The 27,961-nt window shown below is 31.6% G+C and overlaps 1 protein-coding gene across 1 annotated transcript in view; it reads right to left on the bottom strand.

The window, feature by feature from the left end:
- LOC111700427 (equilibrative nucleoside transporter 4) overlaps positions 1 to 26,587 on the bottom strand; it is a 47,948-nt gene extending 21,361 nt beyond the window's left edge. The window contains exons 1-10 of the mRNA XM_023471324.1: positions 26,496 to 26,587; positions 24,946 to 25,032; positions 18,211 to 18,301; positions 17,271 to 17,386; positions 12,861 to 12,898; positions 12,495 to 12,587; positions 11,066 to 11,149; positions 8,442 to 8,575; positions 6,406 to 6,471; positions 4,002 to 4,074 (exon numbers count right to left, since the gene is read on the bottom strand). Of these exons, the coding sequence (XP_023327092.1) occupies positions 4,002 to 4,074; positions 6,406 to 6,471; positions 8,442 to 8,575; positions 11,066 to 11,149; positions 12,495 to 12,587; positions 12,861 to 12,898; positions 17,271 to 17,386; positions 18,211 to 18,301; positions 24,946 to 25,032; positions 26,496 to 26,515 (802 nt within the window). The 5' untranslated portion in view covers positions 26,516 to 26,587. The remainder of the gene's footprint in view (positions 1 to 4,001; positions 4,075 to 6,405; positions 6,472 to 8,441; positions 8,576 to 11,065; positions 11,150 to 12,494; positions 12,588 to 12,860; positions 12,899 to 17,270; positions 17,387 to 18,210; positions 18,302 to 24,945; positions 25,033 to 26,495) is intronic.
- Positions 26,588 to 27,961: the final 1,374 nt, after the last annotated feature.

Below are 27,961 nucleotides of genomic sequence, written 5' to 3'. Positions count from 1 at the left end.
TGTGACCTCATATCTCTTCCAGATTTGATTTTACGTACAACAAGTATGAGAACATAAATTTATCCTGATTTTGAATTTAAATTTTGAAATAATCTTGTTTTTTGGTCAATTTTCTTTTAAAAAAAGAGTTTTGAATGCATTTTAGATTTTTAAGGTTCATGGATTTTAGATTTTTAGATGATTTTTCTGATTTTACATAATCTGATGAAATAAGTTTTCACTTGTGTTTTTGTTTAAACAGCATTCATACCCCAAATTGTTATTTTCCAATTACATTAAAAAATCAATTATGAACTATCATCTTTGAAAAAGTTTGTCAATATTAATTAAAAAATAAACTATGAAAAAGTTTGCAAATATTAATTGAAAAATAAGATATGAAAAAGTTTGTCAATATCAATTGAAAAATAAACTATGAAAAAGTTTGCCAATATTAATTGAAAAATAAGAAATGAGAAAGTTTGTCAATATCAATTGAAAAATAAACTATGCTAATGTTTGCCAATATGAATTGAAAAATCGTTAGAATTTATTTCAAAAGGACAGCAAAAGATGAAAAAAGAAAGTATACAGATGAAAATTAATAAAAGAAAAGTAAAATCTAAACAAAAACAATCTTATTTTATCCTTTTAGTAAAATAAACATAAAACCACTCTGCTCAATCAAGTAAAATCTTCTCTATATTGAAAGTTTTGAAGAAAAGATTTATCCAGATTTCCCGGCTCAAGAACGTGATATTTCCAATACTTAAAGGGAGTGTATGCTAAAAGTTAAAGGCAGAATCCTAATCAAATTTGTATTCGATTCCTACTCATTTTACGTCTATCTAAATCGCTTCTATCTATATCGTCTACAGGCAATGCTAGAACAAGTTTAATGCTAACAGATGAGAGTCCATGTAATTTGATTCTGTTTCAGCCTGCACCCTTTTTTCATTTTTTCAAACACTCCCTTTAATTTTTTTTCTCAACTTTGTCAATCTTTCTGAGGGTAAATCATGCGTTGTTGACGAATCATGATTGATGGATCAAATGTGACCTTTTCTTTAGGTTTATTTATATGATATATTTGCATCATGGAATGTTTATTCATTTGTACATTTACCATACTCCTAGACATTTACCAATGGATTTATGATAACCCAATGGCACATTTTCTCGAAGGTGTTAGGTAATTTCCCAAGGGCGACTTCCTAAGTGACAATTTCCCAAAAGGCAACTTCCAAATTTGCAACTTCCCAAAGGTTAGGTTCGGCCTTCTGAGGCGCTGCAGGCTGAAGGGCGGGGTCGAGGGGGGGGGGCAAGCGCTGCTGCTAGAACAGACTAGGTGACGAGCACTGTGGCTAGGATATAATTGGGAAGTTGCAGCTTGGGAAATTAATGCACATTTGAAAATTTGCCACTTGGGAAAATATCAATGGGGAGTTGCCGCTTTAGAAAATTATACCTGTTAAACATAAATTATTTTTTTAAATTTTATATACTTTTTGATTAGCAACATGGTGGTTGCGTTTTAAAAGAACAAGTAAAAAAAGACAACTCCGCAAGGTTGAAGATTGTTAAATTATCGACCAAATAGCGGTTAAATTTAAAAAAAGAAACTGAGCACATCTAGCCCAGGTTAGTCTAGTTTGGAAACTGAGCACATCTTGACCAGGTTAATCCAGTTTGGAAACTGAGCACATCTAGACCAGGTTAGTCCAGTTTGGAAACTGAGCACAACTAGCCCAGGTTAGTCCAGTTTGGAAAGCATGTTTTTAAAAATTTAAAATATGAGTATGTTTTTGGTTTAAGATTATCTGCTGTGAATTGTTTTGTAGAGTTGACTCAAGTTTCCGTTGAACGTTGAATTGAATATTCATGATCGTTTATATATTTCGCTTTCAACTTGAAATATGATTTATTTCTGTATTCAAATCATCATCCATATCTAGCTATCTATCTTTTTATGTTGAGTTTTGTTCTCATCTATAATTCCAACAATGAAAATCCGCCAAATACATTAATAAACCGGTTTTATGAACTCAACTCGGTGGAAAATTAGATGCAACTAAAATTCAAAAGCCCAAGCCGTAAATAAGCCCAATCGACAGCTTAGACCTGAGTCGTATTTTCCCAATTTTTTTTAATCGCGGGCTCTGGAATTCAAGTGGAATATATAAATACAAAGTTAAATAAATCAGATTTAACAAGATTATCTTAAAGTTTAAAACTTTAAGAATTTTTGTAAGTTGAAAAGTTTCTGCTGATAAGATTAACTTTTCCTAGTGTGTGTTCCAATAAACTATAAACTATTTTCTTTAATATTTATATATATAATATATTCACATGCAGTGATAATTAGAAAATTGTAGAAAAAGACATTGAAGCAATACTGAAGTCGATTAGATGTTGTTACAAAGCAAACATCTTTGCTAGTAAGGAGCTACGAGTTCACAACGTCATACAAGTGACCCTCTTAATTTGTCTGCGAGTAAATTTGACCCTCTTCTTAAGTCTGCTTTTAGTTATGTGAATATAATCACACTTGTTCTTGATTCTAAACTGTTAATTAAAGTTTGTATCTCTTGTTTTGACGTTAAATCCTCCCCCCCCCCCCCCTACCACAACTAGCAAAGCATATAATGTAGTTAGAGGTTATGCATATTATAAATGATTTATGTATACGCTCTCAACTTCAAGCTTTATAGAATACATTAAATATTAAATATCTATGTAAAATATATTTGCTAAAAATTTAAAATTATAAAACTTAATTTAAAAACTTAATTTTTCAAAAAGTAAATTAGAGAATCTGCTTTTTGCTTTTTTACTATGATTAAAGAGAAATATATAAGGAATAAGGAGGCGTTTAAGAGGATTATGGAGATATATAAAAGGATTAGGTAATAAGAGGATTAAGGAGGTATAGAAGAGGATTAAGGAGAGGATCAAGGAAAGTATAAAAGATGATTAAAGAAGGTATAATTAAGAGGATTAAGGAGTTTTACTAGAGGATTATGGAAGGTATATAAGAGGATTATGGAATGTATATAAGGGTTAAGGAAGGTATATATAAGAGGATTAAGGAAGGTATATAAGAGGATTAAGGAGGTATATAAGAGGATCAAGGAAGGTATATAAGGATTAAGAAAGGTATATATAAGAGGATTAAGGAAGGTATATAAGAGGATTAAGGAGGTATATAAGAGGATTAAGGAGATATATAAAAGGATTAAGGAAGCCATATGAGAGGATTAAGGAGGCATATAAGAGGATAAAGGAGATATATAAAAGGATTAAGGAAAGTATATAAGAGGATTAAGGAAGGTTTATAAGGATTATGGAAGGTATATAAGATGATAAAGGAAGGTATATTAGAGGATTAAGGAGGCATATAAGAGGATAAAGGAGATATATAAAAGGATTAAAGAAGGTATATAAGAGGATTAAGGAAGGTATATAAGGACTAAGGAAGGTATATAAGAGGATTAAGGAAGGTTTATAACGATTAAGGAAGGTATATAAGGATTAAGGAAGGTATATAAGAGGATTAAGGAAGGTATATAATAGGATTAGGGAAGGTATATAAGAGGATTAAGGAAGGTATATCAGGATTAAGGAAGGTATATAAGGATTAAGGAAGGTATATATAAGAGGATTAAGGAAGGTATAAAAGAGGATTAAGGAAGGTATATAAGAGGACTAGGGAAGGTATATAAGGATTAAGGAAGGTATATAAGGATAAAGGAAGGTATATAAGAGGATTAAGGAAGGTATATAAGAGGATTAGGGAAGGTATATAAGAGGATTAAGGAAGGTATAAAAGAGGATTAAGGAAGGTATATCAGGATTAAGGAAGGTATATATAAGAGGATTAAGGAAGGTATATAAGAGGATTAAGGAAGGTATATAAGAGGATTAGGGAAGGTATATAAGAGGATTAAGAAAAGTATATAAGAGGATTAGGGAAGGTATATAAGAGGATTAAGGAAGGTATATAAGGATTAAGGAAGGTTTACCTGGAATTAAAGATTCTGTGATTGGAAGAAATGGTTTACCGTACATTGATTCATCAGACCCCAGTCTTCTCTCCTAAATATAATATTTACATTTATGCTATACTCCTGTACTCCTGTACGTCTGTACTCCTGCTCTCCTATACTCCTTTACTTCTGTACTCATGCACTCATGTACTCTTGTACTCCTGTACTCCTGTACTCCAGTACTCCTTTACTCCTGTATTATTGAAATATTATACAGAAGCTAGATTAGAAACTGGCAAATAAACTGTAAAACCTTGAATTCCTAAATACTGAACAACAAAGTTTATACAGAATACAAAACCAAACTTTTACACAATGTTTATCTTTTAGAAAACTCACACCCCGCCTCGCAACCTCAATTTTAATTAATGATTATCATAAAAATCTAAAGGGATTTGTCCGCAAAAATCAATCTGATGCAAAATAAAGCGATGGATTTTGCATCTTGTTGAAAAGTTTAATAAAAAGACATTTAACAGATAATTATTGTATTGATAACAGTAATTTTAGATTTTCAAAGTTAGCACATTTTATAGATAACATTTGTTAGGTTCTTCATGCAGTTTAGAAACAGATTCATGATAATTAAAGGGAGTGTTCGCGAAAAATGAAAGGGGGTATGGGCTTAATGCGATAAAAAAGCGCTTTTGATCGCTACTAATCTTACTTCTATCTGTTGCGTCTATAAGGAGAAAATTGTTAAAAACGACTCACACCGAAGAACGTAGTGTTCATACAAATTCAGAAAGATGCAACATTAAACTCGGATCGTAAAAATATCTATTTGATTCCCAACAAATCATTCAGATATTACAAACAATAGTCATCGATTATTTTTCGACGCATTCGTAAATAGTTGATATTTCATAATATTTTGTATTTTTCATGATCTGAGAGTTACATTTTTTCCTGTTTCGAGGATTTTTGATAATGAAGACGACATTTTCATATTTTCCAGGAATGTTTGAGTCGTTTTTAACAATTTTCTCCTTATAGACGCAACAGATAGAAGTAAGATTAGTAGCGATCAAAAGCGCTTTTTTATCGCATTAAGCCTATACCCCCTTTCATTTTTCGCAAACACTCCCTTTAAATAAAAGAATTAGACGTAGCCGATACCTCATTTTAAGAACCTTTGAAATTTGTTTTAAGTATCTAGATATGTACAGTGATAAGATTTATAACCAGAAAACTGTAGAATATATGGAATACGACATTAAAGTAAACCTGAAGTGCATTTGATGTTGTTTCTAAAGTTATTAAATCACCTATCAACGAAAATGGGACTGTTTTCACCTCACGGGCAGCCGTATAGTACATTTGAATTTCCGAGCCGGGTCAACCTTTCCGGCCCCAATTTGTACTGTATCGCCCGGACATTGGGTAAATAAAGCAGACACTCAATAGGACTAGCCTGTGCAACAAGGTTGACGCAAGCAGACTTTAGGTTGAATTTACCTTTACTGCAGGGTGAGAGGTGCCTGACTTCACAATTGCTGTGCCTTATATTTATTGGACTATTTAAAGTCATAACTTGAGTCTTACAGTATTCTTCCACTTCCAGTGTTTTCTGGTTATCACTGTATGTACAATATTGCATACATAAACATACGTACAGGGTTAATAGATTATCAAGTACAATAGGTGGCAAAAGAGAAATGGACCAATTATACACGACGTCACAAGTGTCAAATATAACAAGGAAAAAGAATTTTCTCACATTAGTTGACATGTTTTATAAGATTAAATAAGAAAATGTAAAAACAGAAAATAAAGAACACATAAAATTGCACTTATTTTACTGTAAGATAAGCACTATTCTAAAATTATCACTATCATTAATATTTTTGTCGGACACAAAAACTGAATTGACATTTGTGACGTCAGAATACAGCTGTACTGAGAGTGTACAAATTCTAAGTTGCCATCTATTGTACTATTACTAGATTAAAGGACGACTTACAAAACGATCGAAGATCAAACTTGGCGTTTGGCCTTCTTTATGGTTTTGAGGGATTTTAAAATTCTTTTCAAATTTATTGCCTTTCTTTTTCTTTCAAAGCTAAATCTTGATGTACTATATACCGTAGTACTTTAGAATGGAACTGGGGGGGAGGGGTGATTATACAGTACCCCTAGAGTGCTGGTTGACTGGTGGATAAAAAGTGTGATTAATTATCTAAGTTATGAATATATTTCATCCATTTTCATCTTTTTGTTTAACCCCTGGACACTCACAACTGTCAAAACAATAATATTTCAAGTTTTAGAATAAATTATTAGTAGAATATCATCAAATATAAATGATCTAATTTCATTAAATATTATATATATATATATATATGTATTATCTATCTATCTATCTATCTATCTATCTAACCTCAGTTTTTTCCTGGGATTTGAGTGCCATTGATATGTAGAAAGAAACAAACTCAGAACGCTGAACCTAAAAATTTCATTAGAAAGATAAGTTAGACATAATAAATAAAATAAATAGATGCACACAAATATATTATCAAGTACAATATAGGTGGCAACAGAGAAATGGACCAATTATACACGACGTCACAAGTGTCAAATATAACAAGGAAAATAAAATTTTCTCACAATAGTTGAAATGTTTTCCAAGATTCAATAAAAAAGTGTTAAAACAGAAAATGAAGAACACATATAATTGCACTTATTTCACTGTAAGAAAAGCACTTTATTTTTAAATTATCATTATTATTGATGGTTTTGTCGGAGACAAAAACTGAGTTGACACTTGTGGCGTAAGAATACAGCTGTACTGAGACTGTACAAATTCTACGTTGCCATCTATTGTACTTGACAATCTATTTGGATGCACCAACTTATTTTTTGATCTAGTATCTATGACTCTTAAAAGGTTAGATTGGACATGAAAACGATGTCTGAGGTCATCAAAAAATTTTCTTTCAAATCCCTATATGTTCAATAATTTACAAAATACTAATTTCAAACCTTTAAAAGAATATACACATTTTGTTGTCGTTTTTTTCTAGTTCTGAGCGCAAAACTGTGCGCGTAGGCCTGAATTTGTCTTATTCACAGTTATTTCAACACTAAGTTTATGTTGGGCTGATTCAATCAAAAAAATAATTTTGAATTAGATTTGCTATGAATAAACCTCATACGAGAAATTACTGTAGATATCGACAACATGAATAGTGTTTCTTTCAACACCTGCAGTACTTTAGTAAAATTTGAACCAAAAAAGTTGTAACTTTTGCAGTGCTGTGACTGAATGTGAAACTTGTGAAATAAAAATTAAATATTTATATCCCCAGAGGTGTTAATTCGGAATCCGTAGAAAAGACTAAAATAATCATTAAAACAAGGATTGTATGCTACATGAGTTAGGAATAAGCGCAAATTTTTAAAGATTAAAACAACAAAATGTCAAAAAAAAATATGCTTTTTTGTTAACAGGATTCCAAAAAGAACTGCGATGGCTTCCAAAGTAATTTTAATTAAAAGATAAAAAGGGAAAATAATTAAAGGTTTCTTCAAGACTTCGAAGGATCGTTGAAACTTATAAAGGGAAGTTAATTAAAGGAAACTTGAAACTTGTAAAGGGAAAATATAAAAGGATACTTGAAACTTGTAAAGGGAAAATATAAAAGGATACTTGAAACTTGTAAAGGGAAGTTAATTATGGGATACTTGAAACTTATAAAGGGAAAATATAAAAGGATACTTGAAACTTGTAAAGGGAAGTTAATTAAAGGATACTTGAAACTTATAAAGGGAAGACAATTAAAGGAGAATTGAAACTTGTAAAGGGAAAATAAGAAAAGGATAATAAAAACTTGTAAAAGAAAAATAATTAAAGAAGAATTGAAACTTGTAAAAGGAAAATAATAAAAGGACAATTAAAACTTGTAAAGTGAAGATAATTAAAGGATAACTGAAACTTGTAAAGAGAAGATAATTAAAGGATAATTGAAACTTGTAAAGGGAAAATAATCCAAGGATAATTGAAACTTATAAAGGGAAAATAATTAAAAGAGAATTGAAACTTGTAAACGGAAAAGGATAATTGAAACTTGTAAAAGGAAAATAATAAAAGGATAATTAAAACTTGTAAAGAGAAGATAATTAAAGGATAATTGAAACTTGTAAAGGATGATAATTAATGGATAATTGAAACTTATAAAGGGAGATAATCAAAGAATAATTGAAACATGTATACTTGAAACTTGTAAAGGGAAGATAATTAAAGGATACTTGAAACTTGTAAAGGGAAGATAATTAAAGGATACTTCAAACATGTCAAGAGAAGATAATTAAATGATACCTGAACTTGTAAATCAAAGGATAATTGAAACTTATAAAGGGAAAATAATTAAAGGATAATTGAAACTTGATAAAGATACCTAAAACTTTAAAACAAACCTTCGGGAAGAGGGTTAGGCAGAGAATGAGAATGAGGAGTGAGATAAGAAAAAATATTGTTGTGGAATATGTTTCCTCTTTAACCAACATCTTGGTGAGAATACGGAACATAGAGCTCAGTACTCCAGCCATACCTAGATAAAGACCTTGTTTACCTAGATATAGAACCTGGTATACCTAGATATAGAACCTGATATACCTAGATATAGAACCTGGTATACCTAGATATAGAACCTTGTATACCTAGATATAGAACCTGGTATACCTAGATATAGAACCTGGTATACCTAGATAAAGAACCTTGTATACCTAGATATAGAACCTTGTATACCTAGATATAGAACCTNCAAACAGCACTGAGAACGCTCGCAAACAAAAACAGAGAGATAAACGTACTAGGATTAAAAACATGACTGAAATGTATAATAATATCCCTGCACCAGACTATATGAAACAGCTTGCCACAATTATTGGCATGGATTAAAATCATGTACATTTGTAAAATAAAAATTAGTCCTAATAAATAAGAAACATTTTTTTGACATTTAAAAAAAAAATTTTAATTTGAAAAATTCTACCTTTAGAACGTTCTACCTTTTTAATTCTACCTTTTGTAATTCTACCTTTTGTTTGTTCTACCTTTTGATCGTTCTACCTTTTGTCGTTCTACCTTATGATCGTTCTACCTTTTGTCATTCTACCTTTTGTAATTCTACCTTTTGTACTAGAGCCAGATATAGAACATAATGACGAAATTAAAGAATTAGAGCCGTGGCATAAATTTAAGACGCGGCTCAAATATGGTTGGTTCCACTAAAAATTGTATTGAATGTTTCAAGATTTAAGCCTACGCTCAAAGGATACCGGTTTTTGGTGGATTTGAGACTCGGCTCAAATTCATTAAATTTGGACTCTGGTCTACCGCTTGAAAGCCTAAAAAAACTTCTCTGTCTTAAAGTGTTATTTAAATAAATTCAGTGAAAATCCGATTTTGTTCAAGTCATTTCCCGCCCAGATATAAACTGTCAAATATTTCTGCTTTTTCACAACCTATAAATTTAAATAGAACACAGAACACTGAATAAAAAACACAGAACACAGAACACAGAGAACACAGAACCAGAACAAAAAACAAAGAACACAGACCACATAATACAAAAAAAAAAAAAACACAAAACACAGAATACAGAATACAAAAAAAACAAAACACAGTACAATGAATATAGAACACGGAGCACAGAATACAGAAAACAAAATACAGTGCACAGAAAATAGAACACAGAATTCAGAAAACAAAACAAAGAACTCAGAATTTAGAACACAGAAGACAGAAAAAAACAAAACAAAACACTGTATAAAGAATACAGAACAACACAGAAAACAAAATACAGTGCACAGAATATAGAACACAGAATACAGAAAACAAAATAAAGAATACAGAATATAGAATAGAACAAAAAAGAATCTGAATCTGTAGAAAAAACACAAAATTTAAAAAACGGAACACAGAAAACAAAACAAAACACAGAATACAGAACCCAGTAAAAACGAACAAATTTCCTTTAATATAAAATGATGAAACCTAAATCCTTTGAATTTAAATTTTGAAAAATGCTTCTATTCTAAAGATAAGAGATGGTAGATATTCTTCTTATGAAGCAATGAACCATGAATTTGAAAATATTTTGCTGAGTGGTTGGATTTCAATCAGATTGAAACCAAATTTTAAAATTTTCGCACTTTTACTTTTAACAATATCTTAAATCTTACGCAGAGTACTTTAAACAATTTGAACAATATCTTACATTTTCATTCTTTACAATACAATTTTAACAATATCTTACATTTTCATTCTTTACAATACAATTTTAACAATATCTTACATTTTCATACTTTACAATGGAGTTTAAATAATTTCTTACATTTTCATACTTTACAATGTAATTTAAAAAATATCTTACATTTTCATACTTTACAATGCAATTTAAACAATTTCTTACATTTTCATTCTTTACAGTGTAATTTTAACAATATCTTACATTTTCATACTAATTACAATGCAATTTAAACAATTTCTTAAATTTTCATTCTTTACAGTGTAATTTTAACAATATCTTACATTTTCATACTAATTACAATGTAATGTTAACAATATCTCACATTTTTATACTTTACAATGGAATTTTAACAATATATTACATTTTCATACTAATTACAATGAAATTTTAACAATATCTTACATTTTCATACTAATTACAATGCAATTTAAACGATTTCTCACATTTTTATACTTTACAATGGAATTTTAGTAACTTCTTACATTTTTATAATTTACAATGCAATTTTTCTTATACTTTAAATGGGCCGTTGTGAATCAGACATGGTCTTCTTTTAAGGTAGGGTACATTTCGGTTTTATTTTCATTGGGTCTAACTTATCGAGTCCAATAGCTGGCAGCTGTACTCCACGTGACACAAGCTGTCGTCAACGGATTCAAAAGTCTAAGGTTGAGCCTTAAACCTAGGTCTAAGGAAGACTTGAACCGAAGCTTTAGAATCGCGAGCTCGGAACTCTTTCCTTACATCTAAACAAGAGTGACAAGAACAGAAAAATAAAGTACTTACTCTCCCCCAGCATGACAGCCTGCGTGTATCTAGTCGGGAGCATGCTGGTATACCCATAGAAGGAGGACTGCTGTACTGTAGATCCTAGATAGATAGATAGATAGATAGATAGATAGATAGATAGATAGATAGATAGATAGATATTTAGATAGATAGATAGATTGATAGATAGATAGATAGATAGATAGATAGATAGATAGTTAGATAATATAGATAGATAGATAGATAGATAGATAGATAGATAGATAGATAGATAGATAGATAGATAGATAGATAGATAGATAGATAGATAGATAGATAGATAATATAAATAGATAGATAGATAGATAGATAGATAGATAGATAGATAGATAGATAGATAGAAATATAGATAGATAGATAGAAAGATAGAAAGCTAAATAGATAGATAGATAGACTACAGCTTGCCGCATGGCAATTAACAATGCAAGAATTCAGAAAAATCCTCAAAAGTCGAAAATTCTTTAGTTGTACTGTTTGTTAATCATCAAAATAAAAATAATACGAATGAAAAGAGTTAGTAAAAATAAGAATAAAATAGCAATAACTTTTTACCATTTGACAGCAAAAAATTCTTTAGAAGAAAGGACGAAAATGGAAATAAGAATTGAAAATGGAAATAGTATTTCTCGAATTTATTGAAGATTTTGGAAGAAAAATGGAGAAAATTGATGTAGACAGAATTCAGGGATCAACGGAAATATATAAATAAATAAAAAGGCACATCAGCATCAGACCCCCACAAACATACATAATACAAACATACATAATACAAACATACATAATACAAACATACACAATACAAACATACACAATATTAACATATGTAATACAAAGACACATAATACAAACATACACTAAACAAACATACACAAAACAAACATACGCAAAACAAACATACGCAAAACAAACATACACAAAACAAACATACACAAAACAAACATACATAATACAAACATACACAATATTAACATATGTAATACAAAGACACATAATACAACATACACTATACAAACATACTCAAAACAAACATGCACAAAACAAACATACGCAATACAAACATACACAAAACAAACATACCCAAAACAAACATACGCAAAACAAACGTACACAAGACAATAACCTTGCACAATACAAACATATTTTTTTCCAATCAAAAGTAAAATAAGGTAATTCAGTGTAGAATTAGCTTTTTTGGCTGTGTGGGTAAACATTATTTGTGCGGGCCCGTCATATGTGACTTTTTAGTTTAAAGTAGTTTTGAGATACAACAGCCACGACTGTTAGATTGAGTTACCTAAGGATACAGCGGCCACGGCTGTTGAAGTAAGTTATCTAAGGATTCAGTAGCTACGGCAGTTAGAGTGAGTTACCTAAGATTACAGCGGCTACGGCTGTTAAAGTGAGTTACCTAAGGATACAGCGGCCACGGCTGTTAGAGTTGTTGCATAAAGTTGATTTCTACCAATAGAGGAACTCATACTATTACAGAGTACTACTAAACCTAGATATAGACAATATTTATTACTTCAAATTTGAGATATGTCTCGACTAATAAAAGTAATATGTTCTTTGTTTCATAACAGAAATATTGGCTGTATTTTTTACATAAGCAATGCCTTTTGTGAAGACTTTTTGAACTACTTGTTTTTAAGTTATTGCACATGCCTATAATATGTTCATAATTCCTATTTAATGAAGTGAGTATCGATAATATGTGTTTGTTTTCCATATGATAATTTTTCTTATTATTTCTATGTTTATTTTTAAAATTTACCTAGAGTAACTATCGCTAGGAAATATCCGAATCTGATTCTGTAAAAAGATTCAACTCAGTTTTTAAATTTAAATTCATTTAAAGTATTTTATGAAAAAAATGAATATCGATTCAAGCCTTGGAATAAAATAATGGGATTAAAATTTCGATTAGGGGGACATTTGTTTTGGAAAGATAGTCAGCTTAAAGGGACTGTAAGCGTAATTTCCAGTGACCCTCCATGCAAAGTTGCAATGCCCGATTTACAACGGTACCATTAAAAACTTTGTCTGATCAGGATTTACAAGATATCAATGGTTTTGTTTCTTTAAACTGTTAATTTCATTTGTGGTTTCGGTGGAAAAGTGTAAGATTTCAAGGGTCACTTTAAATTACGTTTACAGTCCCTTTAAACGCTTGTTATCCATTTATAGACCTAGATACTTCAGACTAGAAATTCTTTTAGCTCTACAAGATCAAAGGTTTTAAGGATCAAGTTGCAAAGATATTCTTTTAGATCTACAGAATAAGATTAAAGGTTTGAAAGATCGAGTTGGAAAGATATTCTTTTAGATCTACAGAATAAGATTAAAGGTTTGTAAGATCAAGTTGCAAAGATATAGGTATTAGAAAACTGTTTATAGAAGTATTAAAGTCATTTGTGAATGTTTCCTAAAGATGAAATTTAAATTTTGAAAAAAAAGAATTAGTTTTTAGGATAAAAGGAGCTTGCATGTTAAAAACTCACTGTCCGCAATAATCATTACAATGCTTCCCCCCCCCATGCTGCCGTACATCTTTCAAAGCAGTTTGCATGCATTTTTTGCACTTAAATATACCATAGCATTTCCATTCTATACGTGCAATTTATTTATTAATTAACATTTTTAAACTTTAAAAAAATCTACGAAATGACGCAAAATCCCGAACAAACTGTATTGTTTAAATGCAAAGTGTTTTAACAACAATTCTTGTAGAACACAGTGTTTACCTCTTTTCTTTCAGGTTTATAAAATACATTTTTGCATCACAGTCAACTAGACAGAAGAAGAAACTCAAATTTATGCGACATTACGGCTACGACTTTGTGACCTCGTAGCTCCTCAAGTTCTGGCTTTTTGTAGGATTATGATAAAAGCAAATGAATCCGGTAACATATCCCAAATCTAAAACATTTTTCCTCTTTTCAACATCGCATCAATAAGAGTTATGATTTAAAGTTTATAAGATTTTAATTGTACATTCAATTTATTTCAGTTTGACGTACCAACTTGCCAGTATGTTTCTATAATATAAAGTTGTAATCTCTGTTTGGGTATCAGTTTGTTTGTTTGTCAGATCATACTCAGGAACCCCTGGACGGATTTGCCTCAAATTTTCATTGGGAACTCGGGAGAGTCACGGAAATGTTCTTAGCTTGGTTTTGAGATTCTAAGTTTCGTGGTTCGACTTTAATAGCGAAAATCGTTTAAGCGCGGGTAAACGGCGGGAGTAACTTTAAGTTACCCGGACAGCGCTGGGTTCCCAAGCTATTATCTTATGAAATATAGCTTTTCAATCCTAGTTTCATCTTTAAAGTTAAATACACCCGATTTCAAGGGAGTGTAGATTTAATTTCAAGTAAGCCTCCTGAGAGTTTCATGTCTGAATCACAGCAGCACCATTTGAACCTTTGTCATAGATGAAGGATGATTATTTTTATTTTTATTTGTGGCATCTCTGTAAAAGTGACCTTAGAGTTCGGTATTAATGCTGCAGAGACATTAAGTAGCTGCAGAGACATAAAGTAGCTGCAGAGACATAAAGTAGCTGCAGACACATAAAGTAGCTGCAGAGACAAAAAGTAGCTGCAGAGACATAAAGTAGCTGCAGAGACATAAAGTAGCTGCAGAGACATTATGTAGCTGCAGATACATAAAGTAGCTTCAGAGACATAAAATAGCTGCAGAGACATAAAGTAGCGGCAGAGACATAAAGCAGCTGCAGAGACATAAAGTAGCTGCAGACACATAAAGTAGCTGCAGAGACATAAAGTAACTGCAGAGACATTATGCAGCTGCAGAGACATAAAGTAGCTGCAGAGTTATAAAGTAGCTGCAGAGACATAAAGTAGCTGCAGAGAAATTAAGTAGCTGCAGAGACATAAAGTAGAGCGAGAGACCTAATGTAGCTGCAGAGACATTAAGTAGCTGTAGAGACATAAAGCTGCTGCAGAGACTTTAAGTAGCTGCAAATACATTAAGTAGCTACAGAGACATAAAGTACCTGCAGAGACATAAAGTACCTGCAGAGACATAAAGTAGCTGCAGAGACATAAAGTAGCTGCAGAGACATAAAGTAGCTGCAGAGACATAAAGTACCTGCAGAGACATAAAGTAGCTGCAGAGACATAAAGTAGCTGTAGAGACATAAAGCTGCTGCAGAGACATAAAGTAGCTTTAGAGACCTTAAGTAGCTGCATAGACATTTAGTAGCTGCAGAGACATAAAGTAGCTGCAGAGACATCAATTAGCTGCAGAGACATTAAGTGCCTGCAGAGACATAAAGTAGCTGCAGAGACATAAAGTAGCTGCAGAAACATAAAGTAGCTGCAGAGACGTAAAGTAGCTGTAGAAACATATAGCTGCTGCAGAGACATAAAGTAGCTGTAGAGACATAAAGTAGCTGCAGAGACATAAAGTAAATCGTGAGAATTTAGCACTTTTTAAGGTTGAGAAGATTAATTAAAATAACAGATAGAACACTAGATGTGGTCTTTTCAAGATTTTCGTTCATAATAACCATGAGGCAGAAGCCCAAATGAGTTACGCGCATTCGGCGTAGAATAGCCTCTCTTTTTGTCTTGTAATTCTACGCAGCATGTACAATTATAATTTGAGCAAGCCCCTCTTTACTTGAAATTACTTCTCTAGACCCATTAACGTAAATAGAGTGTGAGGGGTGTGGTACTGGTAAGAATAGAAAAGAGGACCGGGGAGGGAGCGGGGACGGTAAAAACCAAATATAATTGACTAAAAGGAAACACCGCTAAAAGGTCGGAAATGGAAAGAAAATGGTAACTCGAGAAGAAAGAAAAATACTATTTAATTTCTTACACAAAGCAGTGAAAACTTTTTTCATATATTTTTGATATTACTTAGATAAAGTTTTATCCGCTTAAACCCAGCTGCAAAACCTACCGGCAAAGGCTGACATTTTTATTGTAAGGGAGTGTCCGTGGTGAATTAAAAAATAGGTATAAACACGCATCTCTGACCCTTTAGTAAAAGTAAATTCAACCTAAAGTCTGACCGCCTCAACCTTGTTGCACCGGCTAGTCCTATTGAGTATCTGCTTTATTTACCCAATGTCTGGGCGATACAGTACAAACTGGGACGGGAAAGGTTGACCCGGCTCGGAAATTCAAATGTACTACGGCTGCCCGTAAAATGATTAAAAACTTCTTTCATTTCTTTTCAATTATTCTGAAAATATATTAAATAAAAAACATACTTTATCGAACCCTGCATTTTGAAATTTGGTGAAAAACGGTGAAAAGAAAGTTTTCAATAGGGAAAATAAAAATTGGATGAATGAAATAGATAGATAGATAGATAGATAGATAGATAGATAGACAGATAGATAGATAGATAGATAGATAGATAGATGATAGATAGATAGATAGATAGATAGATAGATAGATAGATAGATAGATAGATAGATAGATAGATAGATAGATAGATAGATAGATAGATAGATAGATGTTTCCGCCGTTGCAATTTCTATTTGATCTGAATCGTCACCAAGCTAGTTACTGAACCCTGATTGAATCATATACCGGAAAGGTGAAAAAAAACTATTTATAACACTGTTATTTAGATTCGCAGTGTTATAAAGTTTTTGGACAGAAATTATCTCTTTATCGAGAAGGTTCAAGCCTTTTTACATTTAATTTTGTCCCGAGCTTTAGCGAGGGACAAAATATAAGCTAAAAAGGCGAGAACCTTCGAATTACAAAGAAAATTCAATTCCAAAAACTGCATAGCACGTCGTGTTATAGGTAATTTTATAAAACGTTTGTGTACTTTCTTATTTGGCTGTTTCTGGTTCAAATAGCTTTGAAACAAAGCAGAAGTCTAAATATAAAGTTGATCTCAATTATATTTTTATTTCAATTGAAAAAATTATTTTTAAAAATTCTAATTTTTTTGGAGAAAATCTGGGAACCAATCAAAACTTTATAGCACACGTGCTATAATGTACAGCTAATTTAACAATATAGCAAGATGATTACTTTTTAGCAAGTTCATGATGAAATTCACGATGAAGTGAGTAATAATGATCAAGTACACTAAAGTTTCATAAAAATTTGTATTGTATACATTTAATAATTATTACAGTATGAATGTAAGGATGAAAAAAATATGAATAAGTGAATGAATGAGTGAATGCCTAGAGTTAAGGGTGAATGTATCAATAAATATATTGTTAAGAAGAACTGCTAGTAGAGCTGTTAGAATATACACCAAGGAAATATCAAACATTATCGAACTGCCTGGGAACATAACCTAAATTATAGAAACATTACCGAGATGCCTGCAAATATACAGGGTGTCCCACGAAACATGACATTTAAAAAATCGTTATTTTTAGTTAAAACATCCTTTTGCTTCATTATCTTTTACTTTGAAATCAATTTTAATATAACATGACTCCCATATAATATTTTTATTGATCTTTGGTATCAAACAACTGATCAAATAATGGTAAAAGACATTCTAAACTATTCACCAACTGTCATGTTTCGTGGGACACCCTGTAATATAAACTATTACAGTTTATCGTGACGCCTGGCAACCATAAATAAATAAATAAACAAAGATATAGCTTATGTACGCAAAATCACCAAGATTTATAGAGTCCGTGAACTCATACTTCTNGTTTTACGACAAATATTATGGATTTTCTAAATTTTTTTAACGGATTTTCAAGAAATTAATTGACAATTTCAAAACTTTACTTAATAAAAAAAATAACTAATATATATAACTATTATAATATATATAACATAATCTAGTTGGCTTTATAATCAATGCATTGCTTTAAATAATAAGAAAAATGTATATTGGATTGGTTGGGTAAATCTTAAAGGATTTAAAGGTACTGTATGCAAAAAATTAGAATGGCAAAGTCTTTACTCGAACTAAACGAATGGTGTCAATACTTTTTTCATCTGATTTTTAATGGCCGAGTTTTTACAACTTTCTCATTACTCTAAACATCAGATGAAATGATACAAATACAATTTAATTCCAAATTCAATTCAAGTTTAGCCCTTATTTTTTTGCGAACAGCCCCTTTAATTGTTTTCTAGTTTTAGTATGGCCATTACCTTGTAGAAGTCTACAGCTGATACAAAACTATTATAAGGTAGAAGAAACCCTGTACCAGCAAGCACCATAGATATGTATACCAGGTTATACCTAATAATTAAACAATTATAACACTTTTTAAAAAATTTTATGTTACATTGATTAAAACTAATCTGAAACTGTACAGTGTTTTCCCCAATAAACATTTGTTTACATTTGCTCTAATAATACATAATATAACAACAAGATTCAAGAATAAATATAATAATCAGACCTTCACTTCAGCTTTATTTACAATCATACAATATATATATATATATATCAGCTCAAACTTATTGGAAATTATCAACTGAACTGTTTAAAAGTGAATTTATAGAAAATTGGGAATAAAACTTCACACAGGTTTATTTTTTAATAAATCAGGATTGTTATTTATTTAAAGGGTTCGTTAACGTACTTTCCATTAACCTCCCCCCCCCCACCCCTAATTAAAGAGATATCGCGTCTGCAACTATTCTATCTCAGATCGGACTAATTTCTTTGTCTCTGCTGCGTAAATGGGCAAACCAAATAGCAACTTCCATAAAGAACCTAAATTGAAAATTATCAATTTTCAGATAAAAAAAAACAGAAATATCTTTGTCATATCTTCTCAGATAAAGATAGAATACTGTGAATGAGGCATGCAACTTGTAGAATGTAGACTGGAGAGTCACTTCAAATTATATAAACATTCCCTTTAAGTATAATTTAACGAGAAACATTCTCTTGTAAAATTCAAATATTTATCATTGTCGAAATAATAAAGCTCTTGGCCCATATATAGATATTTATATGTCAATTGTCAGAATTGGCAAACGGCTAAACCAAATGGGCAAAAAAAAATTTCAAGATGAAATTTTTTATTTAAATTTAACGGGCCCGAGGCCGAATTTTAAGAATTTGAGCAGCGGCTTAAATTTGAGACGCGGCTCAAATATGGTTGGTTCCGCTTAAAATGGTATTCAATGTTTCAAGATTTAAGCCGGCACTCAATTGAAACCGGTTTTCGGCGGATTTGAGACGCGGCTTAAATTCATTAAATTCGGACTCCGGGCACTTTAGCCAGTGAGTTATTACCTCAAAAACGCATTATAAAGAGAATAGCTAAACTGTATCCGTCGTCCTATGCTCAAAAATATTATCCTTTTAGCTTAAAATTCCCAATAATAACTATTAAGTGGAAGCACTGCAGTAAACATATTCTGCAGGACGCACAGTAGTGTGACATACATAGCTGTATGTAAATAGATATTCTGTGTAATAATACTGTAGAAATTATGGTTTAGTGTGTGTAAATGAATAAATAATAGAATTATGTTGATGTATGTAGAAAAAGTAAATAAATACAATTCTTGTATTTTTTATACTGAAGGCTGGAGGGAAATCCATATAAACACATTTCGAGTTTTATCTCAAACTTCCATTTTATAAATATTTTGTTTTATTTGGAGAATAAAATTTCGAATTGATTGGAATTTATATTAGGTTTTCCTTCAGTTTGAGTTTTGCAATTCACACTACTCCACATTTTTCATTTTTCCTTTCTTCTCTTAATTTCTTTCTTCCCTTCCTCTTCTCTTCATTTTCCTTCTTTCCTTTCTTCTCTTCATTTCTTTCTCCCCCTCCCCTGCTCTTCATTTTCCTTCTTTCCTTTCTTATCTTCATTTCTTTCTTCCTCTTCCTCTTCTTTTCATTTTCCTTCTTTCCTTTCTTCTCTTCATTTCTTTCTTCCCTTCCTCTTCTTTTCATTTTCCTTCTTTCCATTCTTGTCTTCATTTCTTTCCCCCCCCCTCCCCTGCTTTTCATTTTACTTCTTTTCTTTCTTCTCTTCATTTCCTTCTTCCCTTCCTCTTCTCTTAATTTTCCTTCTTTCCTTTCTTTTCTTCATTTTTCTTCTTTCCTTTCTCCTCTTCATTTTCCTTCTATATTTTCTCCTCTTCATTTCTTTCTCCCCCCTCCGCTGCTCTTCATTTTCCTTCTTTCCTTTCTTCTCTTCATTTCTTTCTTCCCCTTCCTTTTCTCTTCATTTTCTTTCTTTCCTTTCTTCTCTGTATTTCTTTCTCCCCTTCCTTTTCTCTTCATTTTCCTTCTTTCCTTTCTTCTCTTCATTTCTTTCTTCCCCTTCTTCTTCTCTTCATTTTCCTTCTTTCCTTTCTTTTCTTCATTTCTTTCTTTTCCTTCCTCTTCTCTTCATTTTCCTTCTTTCTTTTCTTCTCTTCATTTCTTTATCCCCTTCCTTTTCTCTTCATTTGTAATAAATATTAGAAGTAAACCCTATATTTGTAAACCTGAGATACCCATTCACTGCGTGTTAGCATCATCTTCAGTTTAAATATGTTTGTTGATTTCTGAGAACTAAGTGCATTGGTTTGACTACAATTTAATTAATTACATAACCTGGACCATAAAACCCAAAATATACATTAGTTGAACAAAATCCTTTGTCTCCATATAAAGGGCAGAGTGTCAGCTCGAATAGTATCTCCTAAGATAGATACAGACTAAAGGAATACTTGAGTTCAAGATTGAGTTGTATCTGCACAATACATAATAAGGAATACATATAGGGCGTATCCAGGTTGATGCAGACTTAAGTATTATAGCTGATAGTCAGTTTGATTTGTATCTTGAAAGATAGATACCTAATGAATTCATATAGGGTCGTATCTGGGTTGATACAGACTGAAGTATTCTAGTTCTAGAGCGAGTTGTATCTTTAGGATACATACAGAAGAATATATAGAGATTGTATCACGGTTGATTGATACATGAGAATACAGTATACCTGTGTCCGAATTTAATGAATTTTAGCCGCGTCTCAAATCCGACAAAAACCGGTTTCAATTGAGCGCCGGCTTAAATCTTGAAGCAATGAATACAATTTTAAGTGGAACCAACCATATTTGAGCTGCGGCTTAAATTTAAGCCGTACGGCTCAAATTCTTTAAACTCGGCCTTTGGATTGGTAGAGGCTTATGTTAGAGTACGGCATTTATCTACATGTATAGTTTTATTATGAACATTATATTACTAGAATGTTTAACTGGTAGTGTGTATAGTATACAAGCAATCTTACTAATGGTCTACCCAATCCTATATATTCCATACATCTTTATGTTTATATATCCTCTTACAATTTAGACCATAGGGATGAATAGAGATGGAGGGTGGGGGAGTGGGGGTGGGGAGATGGAGCGGATTGAAAGGGGGAGGAGAAATGGGAAGAGGAGATAGAAGTATTCTGAAGGAAAGAAGCGTAAATAAAAATAGACATATAAAAGTGTCACTTAAACATATAATTAGGATAGGAGAAGGAAGGTTTAAATATGAGTAGGAAGGTTTGGATAGGAGTAGGAAGGTTGAATAGTAGTAGAAAGGTTGAAATAGGAGTAGGAATACTAGGATAGGAGTAGGAAGGTTGGGATAGGAATAGGAAGGTTTGGATAGGAGTAGGAATGTTAGGATAGGAGTAGGAAGGTTTGGATAGGAGTAGGAATGTTAGGATAGAAGTAGAAAGGTTTGTATAGGAGTAGGAAGGTTGGAATAGGAATAAGAAGGTTGTGGTAGGGGAAGGAAAGTTGGGTTAGGAGTAGGAAGGTTTGGAAAGGAGTAGGAAGGTTGGGATAAGAGTAGGAAGGTAGAGATAGGAAAAGGAAGGTTGGGTTTGGAGTAAGAAGGTAGGGATAGGAATAGGAAGGATGGGATAGGAGTAGGAAGGTTGAGATAGTAATATGAAGGTTTGGATAAGAGTAGGAAGGTTGGGAAAGGAGTAGGAAGGTTTGGCTAAGTGTAGGAAGGTTGGGAAAGGAGTAGGAAGGTTTGGATAAGTGTAGGAAGGTTGGGAAAGGAGTAGGAAGGTTTGGATAAGTGTAGGAAGGTTGGGAAAGGGGTGTGAAGGTTTGGATAAGTGTAGGAAGGTTGGGAAAGGGGTGGGAATGTTGGGATAAGTGTAGGGTAATTCGAAATTTTTGGTAAAAAGTCTAGAGCTGAAAACTTTAGAATGGTGGATATCAAGATCATTGCTTGATCTTCTTTTTTTATTAAGCTCCAGATTAAATAATACCTGTTCTCCTCTTGTTTTTAATCTCCAGATTAATTAACAGATCGGGATTAAGGATATCCCATTCTAAAGTTTTCAGCTTAGGACAGTTTTCTCTTTATATACAGAACAGGACGCACCGGTTAAAAAAAAGAAAGGAATGAGGCCAGGATGGAGGGGGGGGGGGAGAGGAAGATTTAAGGTATTGTATTGTGCAACAATATATGTTCCTCAAGAGAGATTAATCTACCAAACCATTTTTCTTTTCCCAGATATTCTTTATATGTTTGATTTTGTTTTTGCACATAACACTAGCTGTACTGCTTTACAGTTTCAGTACATTACACTAGCTGTACTGCTGTACAGTTTCAGTACATTACACTAGCTGTACTGCATATACAGTTTAGTACAAAACATTAAAATATGTCTTACAAAATGGATTACCATTGTATAGGGTGTACCAAGAAACAAAAGTAATTTAAAAACTACATTGATAAAGTTTTTCTACGGTAAAGTTAAAAATCTGTGAAAGATCAAGAAGATATTTAAGCAGTCTTTAAGTGTAATTAATGTTGCATCAAAGTAAATAATTCTACTAGTAGCTTAAAAATCCCTTACTGATTAAAATGACCGTCTGTGTTCACTGAACAGCTGCTGTGTTTCATGTTTATTTGTTCTCTTTTTAAAAATAACTCGAGAATAAATGTCGTCTTCATGTTACACAGTCTTCTGGTCCTCACCATATAATTTTTTGTTGATTAAGAGTGTATCTAAAATTGACTTTTGAGCTTTCTAAAATGGGGTTTAGCCTAACTTCTTTTTATCCAAAAAACAACAGATATATTAAATATTCTGCAGTCAATTCGGACTTTTTAAATAAATTGAAATCGGGAAAAAAATAACAACCCTATAAACAAAGATTAATCAAAATAACAGATAGAACACTAGATGTCGTCTTTTAAAGATTTAGGGGTTTTTCGTCCACAATAATCCCATGAGGCAGAAGCCCAAAGGAATTCTGCGCAGGCTGCGTTGAATTACAGAACAGAGAGAGAGAGCTTGCAATGCCTACGCGAAACTCTTTTCGGTCTCTTTCTCAATGCTTTTGTGAACGATAAACCCCTCAATCTTAAGAAGACGGCATATTGTGTCCTATCGGTTATTTTAATTAATCTTTGTCTGTCAATTTCAAAGTATGAAATTTCAGACCACATTTTATAAATCCAATCATAAACTACTTCCATTAGTAGATATTTTACCTAGACTAAATTACCAATGGCAAACTATAGATGTTGTCGCTCATTTTTTTGCGACACCCTGTGGCGAAAAAAAAACAAATTTGCAAATAATTAATAATTTACAATTATTAATATGCACGCTTTGTTACAGAATGAAAAGCTCTTGAGTTATAAAGTTTAAGTCTGAAACAGTAAAATTACAGGATGAAACTGGACAAATATGTGAACCATAAACTTTAAATAAACTTTCAAATAAAAAAGAAAAAGAAAAGAAATGGGAGGTAAAACAAGAAGACGATGGTAAAATTCCAAATTATAATTTGTGTACAGGGTGTCCACATCATATTAGATCAGATAAGATATTTTTATTACTAACATTACATACGACAATTATAATGTTACAGACAAACATGTTTCGTTTATATCTCTAAATTGAGATTTAAGGGACTAATCAGAAAATTTAAGATAAATCAATCACTCAAAAACATGCATAAAGCAAAGATAACGTTTTTTACAGAAAATGCCAGGTTTTTTCAGTATTATTTTTCAGTATTTTGGCGTTAAAGCTTGGAGATAATCCAATATATAATATGAGACGCTCTGTAGCACTCCCATTTTAGAAAGGCGAGGGATATTATAACGCTTTTTAAAATTCGCACCGATCCAGCCAAATCCTCGTTAATTCCGTTCAAGGTCATGTAAGAAATAACTAGAGATGGGTATCGTTTTTTTAACGAACAAAATTTTTATGTAAAAAACGGTGTCGTTCAGAAAAAAAAGAACGATATTCGAATGAAATGGATTATTCAGAGAAATGAAAGAATTATCGTTTTTTTAAAAAAAGCGAAAGAACAAACAAAAACTAACGATTTAAAATCGTTCAAACGAATTTTTAAAAAGCTATTGTTTTTACTGAACGAAATAATTCTAAAAAAGATTTGGTAAAAAATGATATTTTTTTTTTCTAAACTAACTTTTTTTTTGAACAAATTAAAAAAAAACAGTCTTTTTTACTTGAACGAACGATTTTATTTAACAAATGATTCTACTAAAGAAATGATTTTACTGATCAATCGTTCAGTGAGAAAACGACCGAATTATAGATGAAAAATTAACGATACTGTAGAGAAAGAAACGAAATAAATTTTTTGGAACGATTGAAAAAAACGAACGAAATGGGTTGTTCACGAACCATGAATGAACGAAATAAAAAAATTGAACGTGCCCATCTCTAGAAATTACCGTGCATGTTGGCTACAGTTTAAACTATTTCTTTAAAATTTAAAATCACAAAATGTTGCTAGATGTAAAAACCCAATAGAGACAGTACACGGAATAATAATGAAGTTTGTTTCGACCAATGACAACAAGCAAGAGTTAAACTAGTCATACCTGGTCAACTACAGTTATCCCCATAAAACTGTGGAATATGTTACCTGTCAGGTACAGGTGGGACAACTGTATGATCTCTCGAGAATGTTGATTCCCCCCTGTCCTTCACCCTTCCTCCACTCACTACACCCCTGTACATACATAGTGTACATAGATAAAGTGTACACAGATATAGTGTACACAGATATAGTGTACATAGATATAGTGTACACAGATATAGTGTACACAGATGTAGTATACATAGATATAGTGTTCATAGATACATAGTGTACATAGATATAGTGTACACAGATATAGTATACATAGATATAGTGTTCATAGATACATAGTGTACATAGATACATAGTGTACATCAAGGTTATAATGCATGGAAAGTTATTTTAGAGGTTTACGCATCTTTTGTACTGCAGTGTACTGTCTCTGGGCGGTAATGTAAACAAAAGACGGATGTCACAGCCTGACATGGAATCCATCTTTCACATAAAAAATCAATGAAATATTCTAGTCATAGGAAACTATTATGTGAATTATCAAAATTATCAAAATTTAATACTTTTAACCTCCTCGGATACTAAACGAACACTGATGCATCTATTCTTGTTTACAAATTCCGCCCAGAGAGAACTGGTTTCAATATGTACGCGGACTATACGCAACTGCAATTAACTTTCCTTGCATTAAAACCTTCGTGTACATAGATACATATTGTACATAGATACATATATCTTTATAAAGAAGTTACCGAAAAAAAAAAAATATATATATGTATATATGAAACCTGTAATGAATCCTAGTATAAATTCAATAAAGTATAGGAAAGCCTGGTGTAAGATTAAGACTAATTGATTAAGCCAGATAAACGATATAATGTTATTATACCACCAGGTACATGTATACCCACAATTAATTAGACTTTAGAGACTACTCTACAGAATTTATTCAGAGACTACTCTCCAGAATTTATTCAAAGACTACTCTACAGAATTTATTCAGAGACTACTCTCCCAAATTTATTCAGAGACTACTCTCCAGAATTTATATAGAGACTACTCTACAGAATTTATTCAGAGACTACTCTCCAGAATTTATATAGAGACTACTCTACAGAATTTATATAGAGACTACTCTACAGAATTTATTCAGAGACTACTCTTCAGAATTTATTCAGAGACTACTCTCCAGAATTTACTCTAAGACTTCTCTACAGAATTTATTCAGAGGCTACCCTCCAGAATTTATTCAGAGACTACCCTCCAGAATTTATTCAGAGACTACTCTCCAGAATTTATTTAGAGACTACTCTCCAGAATTTATTCAGAGACTACTCTACAGAATTTATTCAGAGACTACTCTTTATTCAGTCTTTTTTCTTACACTCAATGGTTTCCGAAACTTGTAAATTTCAATTTGATTTCAAGGTTGTCACCAAGATTTCATTATTTGTGAGGAACCTTGTAACTCACAGAAACAAAGGAACGATAAAAAATTTTTTACTTAGCAACCTTTGGAAAAAACGTTTTTTTTACTGATTTCAGGATATAATAATGCAACTGATAAAAGCGACACAAACATTACGTCATAACTTTAGATTGACCTTGATATCGTTTCATCCATATTTCTCCTTCACAGATCTCTCTCGTCTCCTTTACGTGGACTTAACATTTTATTCAAATATATCATCTATATATCTGTAAATATATCATTGATACATCTGATAATCTATTTTTTATATATCTGTAAATATATCATTGATACATCTGATAATCTATCCTTTATATATCTGTAAATATATCATTGATATATCTGAAACTGTATTCATATCATGGATTTTTCTGAATTCACTAATATACCTAAATCAAATTTTCATATTTGTTTGTATGTAGTTTGTTTATCAGTGTAAACACAATTATCTTTTTTACAACCATTTATTCATTAACATATTTCTATTTCAAACTAATCCATTTGAAATTATAAAACATTCAAAATACATATTATGGATGTCAGCCATTACTCTACTGTACTGTGCAATATTTCTTGTACAACTTTGTGACTTCATGGCTACTCCAATATATATTAAAAACATTATCAAGCTCTTTAAAAGAGGACTCTTCAACATGTATGATTTATATCTGACTGAAAAGGAATTGAGTCTTTGCCTGCACAAACTCACATCTTCTGATCCCTATAACTTTGCAACCTAATGGGAAAGCCCTTTGTTATTCCAAACTTAGATTAACTAAGATATACAGACTAAATCCCTTTAATAATACGACATGCAACATTGCCAACATCAGGACGAAGTCAAATTTAAATTGATAAAACAAAACAAAAAAACATTGTTTGGTTGCATAAAATGTTCTTATCAATTTATCAAGTCAAAGAACGGAGTCATGTCTAAAAACTTTCTCAACAAATTTAAATGAAAAAATTGAGTGTTCGCGAAAAATGAAAAAGGATATAGGCTGACGTCGAATTGAATTCGATATAGATCACTACTAATTTTACTTTTATCTGATGATGCATATCTAAGGATCGAGAAAATAATTAAAAACAACTCATACGAATTCACGGAGTTACATTTTTCCACTCAGATCGTAAATAATTCAATTGAAAACTAATCATTCAGATATTACAACCTACAAATGTCGAAGTCAATTTGATGCATTTGTTTACTATAATTGATATTTCATAATATTTTTCTATTTTATTTTTTCAATTAATATTTCGCGTAAAACTTGTTTTCTCGGCTGGCTCTGGATTTTCGAAAATTCCCAAAAATGTAAAAATGTCGTCTTTACTGTAAAAAATCCTCGAAATTTCAGGAATGAATATTCTAAAAATAACACTCGGATCATATAAATAAAAAGTTCTATTAAATATCAATTATATATGAATGCATCAAATTGAATTTGAAAATTATAAGTTTGAATGCAGAATGAGTAGTTTTTAATTTAATTTAATTATTTACGATCTGAGCGGAATAATACGTGAATTTGTATCGACGCTACGCTCTTGCAGGGTATAAGACGTTTTTACCATTTTCTCCTTATAAACACAACA

The sequence above is a fragment of the Eurytemora carolleeae genome, unplaced genomic scaffold, assembly GCF_000591075.1.
Source record: "Eurytemora carolleeae unplaced genomic scaffold, Eaff_2.0 scaffold382, whole genome shotgun sequence".
NCBI classification, from domain to species: Eukaryota; Metazoa; Arthropoda; class Copepoda; order Calanoida; family Temoridae; genus Eurytemora; species Eurytemora carolleeae.
Note: the sequence above shows the minus strand (reverse complement) of the source record. Positions and strands in the feature narration are given on the sequence as shown.